The sequence below is a fragment of the Montipora capricornis genome, chromosome 9 (assembly GCF_036669925.1).
Source record: "Montipora capricornis isolate CH-2021 chromosome 9, ASM3666992v2, whole genome shotgun sequence".
Lineage (NCBI taxonomy): Eukaryota > Metazoa > Cnidaria > Anthozoa > Scleractinia > Acroporidae > Montipora > Montipora capricornis.
This window is the reverse complement of record NC_090891.1, coordinates 41167926-41177925: the sequence shown is the minus strand read 5'-3', so window position 1 is coordinate 41177925 and position 10000 is coordinate 41167926. Positions and strand designations below refer to the sequence as shown.

The following is a 10000-nucleotide window of genomic DNA, read 5'->3' as shown; positions in this document are numbered from 1 at the left end:
CCGGGCTAGTCGTTCCAACATCAGTTGCTCGACTGGGTCGAGGTGTTCATGGGGCGGACGCGTTTTTGTAAGCTGAAATTTTCTGAGTCTGTTGTAGGACTTTTTGACCTTTTACGCCCTCTTTAGTTACTTCTTTTTGTGTCTTTGCAAGTTTTTCTTATTCGCTCCATTTGCGTTGAGCTTTTAAATAGAGGATATTACATGGCCGCGCGAGGATACGAATTTTATCTTCGAGTGCTGAAAGTATCTCTCACGTGTTAAGGAAATGTGGCGTGGCCTACCAGGATTTGGTTCAAGTATACTGTAGTCTGGTTAGATCAGTTATTGAATATGCAGAACCCGTCTGGGCAGACCTTCCGGTTTATCTGAGCAAAACCCTAGAATTGATACAAAACAGGGCATTTAACATTATTTTCCCTGGGCTGCCATATGATGTAGCCCTTAGCCGTTCAGGCTTGCTGGCCCTCAGTCAAAGGCGGGAAAAATCATGCCAAAAGTTAATGCAGAATTTCCGAGATAAAGGTTTTCTTTCAAACATAATACTCATTCCCCCTGAAACCCACCATGGGTATTCTCTTCGCTCTGGCTCTGTTGCAAATAGCAGTGTTGAAGTAGTTGCCAGGACTGAACGGATGAACAATTTTTGTACTTACAAATTCAATAATATAGTTTTTTTATTTTTTTATTTTTTTTATTTTTTTTCTATTGTACTACATACGATACATGTTACATGATTTACACTTGTACTTACTTCTTACACAATACTTGCACTACATTAACTTGCACTACATACGATACATATTACAATACCATAACACTAGTCAAATGGAATTATAGTTGATCTGTTTACAACGTAATTGTTTACATTTAATAATAATATTATTCAATAATATAGTTGCTGGTGCCCTTGTAATTCAGCTGTAGCTGCAAGAGGGGTAAATAAACTGATCAATCAATCAATCAATCAATCAAGTGAGCGAAGCGAACGAGTGAGAGATACTTTCAGCACGAGAAGAAAAAATTCGTATCCCCAAGCGGTCATGTAATGTTCTGTTTATTAAATAGATATTGATGAAATGTCTAGATTAAAAACAACTTTTTTTTCTCATTTTCGAAATGATGAAAAAGTGGTCACCAACCGCTAAATCACGCATGTTGTGAAATGAAAGTTATGAAAAACAATCATGATAATGTAAAATTTTGCAATAAAAATGTTACTGTGGTAGAGAAGAATTATTTGGGTGTCAGGGTGGCTTAGTGGTTATCTATCGGGCCTCCCACCACCTCGAGCCGGTGTTCAATTCTGGCCTCGGCCAGCGTGTGGGCTGAGTTTCAGTCGATCTCAACCTGACTCGAGGGTTTGTCTCCGGGTACTCCGGTTTTCCTCCCTCATCAAAATCGACTCACAGCTAATTAACATCGAGCTGTGGTGCTGTGCTCCGACATCAAACATGGACTGTATAGCGGCAGCCAGAGGCGCCTTTGTATGCTTTCAGCCCGATGTCGTGAGCCGCGCCCTTCGCTATTCAGTCCTCGACTGCAAGTAAGGGTGGTTAGCACTAGCAATATTTATTTATTTATTTATTTATTCATATTAAATCACAAAAGTATCTTACAATGAAGAGAAAGCTCGCGTTTTATTGGCTAATCGTGTTGGTTACCATGACAACACCTATATCCTCACATGTGAAAGATAAAAATGATATGTTCACTGCGCGCGGTGAAGATATGATTTTTTAGTAAAAGGAGAAATCCTGGTATTTCATCAGTATCTATATAATAACATATTTTATTATGTCGCTAAGAATTTTCGATTCCCATTAATTTGAATTTTTATTTTCTCTCTTCTGTTGTTTTCTCTATTCCCTGACTTATTGTAGTTGTGTGGGTTTAAAATTATCTTTATTATTATTTTTTATTTACTTTGTTGTATTCTTGCTTTTATACTTCTGCCTCCGTTGACAACTACTACCATTGTAATTTGACTACTACTACACCTCCTAGCTAGATTAGCTTTTTAGTTATTTTCCTTAATTACATCTTGGTAGTTGTCTTAATTTTTTGTTCTTTTCTCCTTTTTCGTGTGTGGTATAAATAAACCTTGTTGTTGTAGATGTTGATCGAGATTCAATTTCATTTCCTTTGAACTTGGATTTGTTGATATTTCACCATGGCGAGAGCAAGTACCTAATACGTATACCTTGTTAGATAATTTTCAGATTTGGAGATTTTCCAATAGGGAACAATTTGGCACCTATAAACTGATATATCACTTCCGCGTCGAACCTCTGCGCGATACCAGAGCTCTTGTTTTTTGCGCATGTCTTAGATAAAGAAGGTGCGCGATGTGTGATGTAAGACGATGAGTCAGGTTTGTGCGTTGTTTTTCTCTGCAGAAAAAGACCATGACCTCCACTGAGAAAACGTTTCAGTATGCGACCGAAGTAACTCTCAATGATCGTGCCAATATAAGCGATGAGATGGCAATTATGTGCGCCAAGTATCCCATTTATCTCCTGAAGGAGATAAGCTCCCTTTCAGCCGTAGTGGAAAAGAAAGAAGTCTTAAAGCGTAAGTTAAACCGTATTTTAATAGATAAGAGTATTCGTCATATTGCGGCAACCTGGAAAAATGCGACCTCTGACTTGCTGAGAATGGGGCGCGAGTAGTTTTAGCAAACTACTAGGTGAAGTGGACCTGTGATCGTAGTGGCTTGATTTGCGTAAGGCTGGGCGTAGATCCCGTTCAGCTGGCCGGATTTGTCTTCGGGATGTCCCGAATTCGGCCAAGCCTCCCTCCCACTTGGGTTTAGGTTGAATTGCCGCGTTTCCTTCAGAACCAGCTTGACAGCTAAGTGTACTACACATCAGTTTACATTAAAACTCTCCGCTCGAAATATCAGCTTTTCAATCTCCTTACATTTGTCAATTTACTTTAATCAATGACAGTTGATATTACCAAATTCCCTTGTTTCAAACGCCCATCGATCGACACAGCACCGACCACATCTTCTTTATTAGCTATTTGTTTACACTCAAACAATCTTTCATCTGCGTTTTATAATCCATGTTCTTGATTGACCTTGATGACAAATATAAACTAAAGACGGTTTCCATTTGACAGAAGTGATCATGACCGGCCAGACCGGGCATTTTGAAGGCCTTGAACTCAAGTTAACACACTTGGAGGGTGATATATATACTCCTCCGCAAGAATGTTCTGTTTTCTTTGCAAACTGATGGGTCTGGCCTGCCAGTTCTGACAAAAGGAAAGCGTTCTAAAACATTAATCAGCCTCTTTTCTTTCTATTTTACAGGAACAAAACGCACCCTTTGTTGGTTTCCCCTTCGACTTGGGTGTCGGTTGATAGTAATCCGAGTTTGCACACCCTATTTTTGCTTTTTGCGTTGGATTCGTCATTGCGGCTGTTACTAGCGGACTAAGGATACCTTAAGTACACTTGAGCCCTAATTCAGATGTGAACGGGTTTTTTTCCTACTTTGTGGTCACCGTAACGTATTTCCTTCAAAGAAGCCGAAGTGCACTCTGAAATCTAGTTCAGACCATACTTACGAGCTTACTTATCTACTATCAAAACACATTCCCGAAACGGACGTCAATCAAGTATGTTGTGCGGCGGGAAATTGGTTGACAACACGATTACATTGAAAGCATATTTTGAATTCTAATATGAACGTTCATCACGGTAAGTAAACATGGACGATCTTAAGTACACTTGAGCTCGGGTATACTTAAGGTGTACTTATTCCGCTGGTATGAACCCACCTATTCTATACCTTATTAAGGATGACCAGAGCTCAAGTACACTTGACATTACCGTGATGAGCGTTTATATTAGAATTCAAAGTATGCTTTTAAAGTAATCGAGTTATCAATCCGTTTCCGGAATGTGTTTTGATATCGTAAAAACTTGAGAGTGCACTTCGGCTTCTTTAAAGGAACTGCCGTTCACATCTGAAGTAGGGCTCAAGTGTACTTAAGGTTAACTTAGGCCCTGTTTACATGGAGGGAGGGTAACCCTCCTAGAAGGGTTACCCTTCTAGAAGGGTCAATAGATAGCTCCCGTTTACATGTATAGGGTTACCCCCGGGGCTATCTCTGCCAACAAAACCGCGGAAACCTGAAGCCATCGCGCGGTCGCTTAGCATGTCAACACCAAAATGGCGGACAAACGAGATGTTTTGGCGGTAAACTCAAATTTGCTCGCGATCACATTCTTAGCGGCGGCGTTTCAGTGCTATGGGTTATTGTTTTTGTTACTACTGAAAGAAAGACGTCGTCAACAGCAAATGACGCTACAGGCAGCTCACCAGTCCAATGCAGCAGTGGCACGACTCAGATACCTACGAAGGAGAGCAGTTTTCCGGCGAGGAAGACTTTGGCGAAATCCAGGTCGCACAGAACAGTGGTGGCAGAACCTCTACAACGGAATTCTGCCCGAGTCAGAGTGGAAGAAAAATTTGAGAATGGATCGTGATGTATTTATAGCGCTAGCAGATGAAATACGGCCTTACCTTCAGCCTGGCAGAAGCCCAAGAGGACTTGATGTGCTCTCAGTGGAAAAGCAACTCGCTTTGAGTTTGTACTTTCTAAAAGACCAAGGTTCGCTTTCTATGACAGCAAATGCTTTTGGAATCGCACGTTGTACAGTTTCTATGATTGTACGTAAAGTCTGTGATGTCATTGCCAGGGTTTTGGGACCAAAATACATAAAACTCCCGTCAACCGAGCAGCAAATGAAAGATATTGTGAAAGGCATGGAAGATAAATATGGATTTCCACAAGCGTTTGGATGTGTTGATGGAACCCATATTGCAATAAATCAACCCACTGAAAATCCTCACGACTACTTTAGCTATAAACAAAAGTATACATTGAATGTACAAGCAGTATGTGACTGGAGAGGGTTGTTTATTGATGTTGAAGTGAAATGGCCAGGCAGTGTACATGATGGACGGGTTTTTGCAAATTCCAGGGTAAACAGACTGTTAAAAGAGGAAAAGATACCTATGCTGTTCAAGGAAATTCTTCCAGGGTATGACAAGGTACCTGTAACCTTGTTAGGGGATCCGGCTTATCCACTTCTACCCTACTGCATGAAAGAGTACCCCCATGCACGCACAAATGAAGAAGTTATTTTTAACAATATGTTGAGAAGCGCAAGAAATCCCATCGAATGTGCTTTTGGTAGGCTTAAGGCCAGATGGCAAATTTTGAACAAAAGAATTGACATGGGCCTGGTTTTTGTCCCATCCGTCGTTTATGCCTGTTTTGTCCTGCACAACTTCTGTGAAATGCAAAATATGACCATAGAAGATGATGCAGTTGCACGGCAAGTTGCATGTGACAGAGAGCAGCCTGAGGATGCTCCTGACCGCCTATATTCTTTCAACTCTGCCGAGGGCGCTCACGTGAGGAACATCACCACACAATTCTACAAGGAGCACATTCCACATTAATCTTTTTCTTTGTTACCCAGTTATCCATGTTCTCAATATAGTCTATAATTTTGACATGGAAAATTTAAATTTAATTAAGGACGGTGCCTACTTTTGTTACTGTGCATACCTTCTCCGCATCTCAAGATACTCAGGTTTCCTATTGGTGGTACCTACCAATACAGGGATATCTTTGTGCGGTTTAAAACTATGCAGAGAAAGTAGAACTTAGCAAGTGCTCTTACATGTAGTATTTAAAAAGAAAATTGGGGGGAACCATGTATTCTTCAGAGTAATAAAAAATGCGATACATTGCTTTGTATTTTGGCACTTTAAAATTACTGTTTATTAATTATCTCTAAAAAAAAGGGTGGTTAGCCTCAATTATCTTTTTAGATTCCAATAGCCATTGCTAAGATCTGCTTTTCTGGCATAGTCATAAACTGTGCAAAAATGCCTCTAGGCACTATCCTTAATGTTAATTTTTTAATTTCATTCAATAATAGAATTTATCACAATACAATTTATCATAATTTATTAAGAACAATACAAGAAGTGATCAATATAATGTTGTCCCAGAAAGTATCCCTTGCCTCCACAAAGGTTTTTTTCGGTTAGAACTTTCCCTCTGAAAGCCCTTTGGATGTTCCTGTTTACCTTCATACTTTCTGGGAATCTACAGGTAATGACCTCCTGTGGTGTGGGTATGGATATTTTCTGGAACTGCATGTTGACCATGATTTAATAGAAGTTTATGTAAACCTGGATATTGCTACAATTTGAAATAAAACACTGAAATCTTTTCTTTTGGTTAGACATGACATCTTTTTGTAAAAAAGAAAAAAACATAAGTAAACCTTAACCTTGATTTATATTAATTTTTTTTTTAAATTTTTTCTACAACAACTTTTTCTTGCTGTGATCCTCAAATATTGTCTCTTAATACCCTTGAAGTTACAAGTTAAAATTGAAAAAAAAAGTTCATTAATGGCTAGTTTAAAAATTATAACTGTCATTATTGTCACCTTCATACAAGGTTTGACTGGCCGATAAAATTGGGCCTGTTGCACAAGGGCTAGAGTGCCCACTTTCTTGACCACTTGCAATACGTTGATAATGGGAGGCGGGGAATGCATCTCTATTTTCATAGCTTGCTTCGTGTGTCATAGGGAAAGATGTATTGAGTCTACCATAACTGTTATACTGTGGAGGGTAATTTGGTTGTGCATAGGGCATTGCAGGGCTGGGGTTTGCAGGTGGGTTCGCTAGTGCCATGGCTAGCATTCGCATTCCTGAGGCGATTCCTTCTCCAAGGGATGTCAGACATGTTGTCATCTTTGATATCGAGTCGTCCAATGTTTTGTTGGATCGCTCAAATGCGGCTAACATGTCTTTCTTTAAGTGCATATCCTCTTTTGCGGTACTCATTAGAAGGTGATCCCTTTGTGCTTGCGACAGACTTTTTTCCATGTGTTTCCTTTTGTTGTCCACAAGCTTGGGGATATTGGAAACACTAACTTTACCTTTTCTCTTACTGGATTCGGCGTCAGTTGAAGAACCAGATGTATCAGCTGGGGACCATTCTGCAAATAATAAAAATAATAATAACAATATTAAAATTATCTCAGAATAAGTTTGAAAAACATTGAACTGTCTTGTTTATCTTTTATTTAGCTGACTTTATGATAATAGCCACTAATGATTTTTCCCATTATTAATAATATTAGGAAGCAGTACTGAAGCCAAAATACTACAGTTTATAATGGTGTTTTTATGAAATTGCCACCTGCTGAATTTTGCAGGAAATTATGTCATAAGCATCTGGGGGTCAAAATGGTTTACACCAGCCAACCCCACCAAATCAGCTGAAGTTTATGGCAACGGAATCTTGTAGTCAGTCTGTACGTCGCAAAGTTTACAAAAAATCCATACTCATATGCTACTGAGTTTTGGGTGTGAATGTCCTTGGTTTTTGCACAAAACTAAAATTCACTTAACCTACCTTCAGAGCCCTCATTCTCCCGATCAGAAATGGTACCTGATGATCCTGGGGTTTCATCATATTCACCGTCAATGCCGAAAGGCAGTGACGTCGTAGAAGGAGAACCTCCCCATATATCAGATAATAAATCGTAATTATCTTGCACCACTTTACCACTGCCGCTCCTGGTGCCCTTGTTCACTGCGCTACGGTAGTCTTGTCTTACATTCTTTACTTTTTCCTTTATCCGTTGATATCCGAGTTTGATTTGTTGCTTCTCCTCTTCTGACCTTTTTCTGTAAGACTCGTACTCTTCGCTGTTCATATCTTTGAGTTCTTTCCCAGGATCGTGGCAGGATTCAGGCCTAAAATCGTGTGGAAAATCTGCAGCCAAGCACCGGCGAACTTCAGTGTACATGCTCGACAGATCAGCTTCGAAGTCGACGCCGTTGAATTCGCATTTGGTTTTGTACTCTTTGATGTATTTGAGTAATACCTCAACGGCTTCGGGAGTCCATGCCCATTTCTTCGCCTTTTTCGCCGACGAGTCTGAACGATTGGCCGCTTTTCTTTTCCCTTTTGACTTGTTGCGCTGATCAAGTACAACTCCACCTGTCGGACCGTCGGCTTCGTCGAGACTTTCGGCTGTTAATTCGATATGATCGGAAACCTGTTCTACTCCAGCCGCCAAGCTGTTGCCCTGACCGTCCTCTTGGCATTCTGTAGCATTCCGACTTGGATTAGTCACTCTTGCCAGCATTGTTCGACGAAATAGTTCCCCAGGTTTATAACCACGCGAAGACATATTTGTAATTGGCGGGAATATGACAGTAATCTGATCACCCTAAACTTGACCCTCCCAGGAGGGTAACCCTAGCTCGAGCGTTTACATGGCTTAAATAAACAAAAACATGACCCTCCTAGAAGGGTAACCCTAGCAAGCAGGTAGGGTTACCCTCCTCCTGGGGTAACCCTATCTCGCATGTAAACGAAACCGGGAAAAACAATAGAGGAGGGTAACCCTCCTAGAAGGGTAACCCCTCTAGAAGGGTTACCCTCCCTCCATGTAAACAGGGCCTTAGTCAAGTGGCTAACATTAGATGTCCCATTATCTTGATTCAATTTGAAGAGTAGAATGATCTTGCAGAGTCATCGAAGTTCATTTTTGTCCATGTTCTTAAAATAAGGTTATCCATGTTTTGCATTTATAGTTTTTTTTGCAGTAACATAGTCTTAAGTAAACAAACTGTATCATCATTGAAATTTTTTCTGGCGTATTCAACGCAGAGAGAGACCGACTTAGTGTGAAAGAGCGTCTTAAGGATCGAGGTCGAGTGTTCATTCTCGTCTACGTAGTGTTGCAATTTGTTTTTCGGAAATGAGCGGGGTTTTTTCTGTATTTGTTTTTTTTGGAGAGGAGGAGGGCCTTTGGGTTCGATAAATATGAACCTCTCCTCTTCATTCCCCAAACTGGAGAGAGCTCGACCAAACGAATAAAAAGATACATGTAGTATTTTTTATTTCATGCGTATTGAATCATGCAGTGCTGGTAGTTAAAAATGATGAACAATAAATATAAAAGCAAATAAAGCCACTTGAAGTTAAAAAATGTGTGTTCTTTTGCGAAATTTTTTGGCCGGAATTGGTGGGTTCAAAATCCTGTTGCCTTTTTCTTTTACCCTGCCTTCGCCCTGAAATGTCTGAAAAGTGTTTTGCAGCAGGGTTGGGGCAGTGACTTGAGCATTTGTTTTCCATCAAGGTGTGCCGGGTTCTATTCCCGGCTCGACTCAACGTTAAATGTGGATTGAGTGTGTCAGTTGTCTACTTTTTTGCCCGCCTGGGTTCTACAGTTTTCCCACTCTCACCAAAACCCAACATTGTATTTAACTTGATGCGATTTGAATTGATCAATTGAACATTCTCCCCAGTTAAGAAAAGAACTGGTGTGCAACTAGATAAGCTTGAGACTTCAACAAAGTTGTTGTTATTTAAATGAAGGCGGAGAGAAACAGGGCAGTAAATAGCAAATTGAACTTGAAAGTCGAATGTGAATTGCCGAATTTTCCACTTCGATGTCAAGTATTATTGAAAACTTCCATGTCAAACTTCAATGTTGGATATAAAACTGCGATGTTGCATGTGACAATCAAGGCAAATGTCAAAATGTTGAATTTTTCCGGAGATATAACTCCATAGTATACTTACATCCAGCCGCTTCATTTCGCCTGCAGATAACGGTGGAACTACATCAGGTGTGAGTTCCTCCGTTGTAAATACCTCCGTTACATCACTTGAGTTTGAGAATGGAGCTCGAGGTCATAATTGCAGTCTTTTCCGTCATTTTCAGATTTAGGGAGCCTGGTGTCGATCATAACGAAAAGAGATATCAAGTTGAAAGAATGTGACAGACCTGCACGGCCTCCCTTTTGTAGGTTTGTGGTCACAGATAATTCGGAAACCTTCAATTCACAGTTTTGCTTTAACAAGCATGTCCTTGAGGGATTTACCCCGTTTGTATGATATTAAAGGAGGTTCTTGAATATAATTGCCAGCAATGGCA

At 40.2% G+C, this 10000-nt stretch overlaps 2 protein-coding genes across 2 annotated transcripts in view; both read left to right on the top strand.

The window, feature by feature from the left end:
• The window catches only part of LOC138017599 (uncharacterized), a 6856-nt gene extending 4187 nt beyond the window's left edge, over positions 1-2669 (top strand). The window contains exon 5 of the mRNA XM_068864641.1: positions 2397-2669. Within this exon, the coding sequence (XP_068720742.1) occupies positions 2397-2669 (273 nt within the window). The remainder of the gene's footprint in view (positions 1-2396) is intronic.
• A 1512-nt stretch (positions 2670-4181) lies between these two features.
• LOC138017597 (uncharacterized) lies at positions 4182-5480 on the top strand. Its single transcript, XM_068864640.1, has one exon. It carries the CDS (start codon positions 4182-4184, stop codon positions 5478-5480), a length of 1299 nt encoding a protein of 432 aa, XP_068720741.1.
• Positions 5481-10000: the final 4520 nt, after the last annotated feature.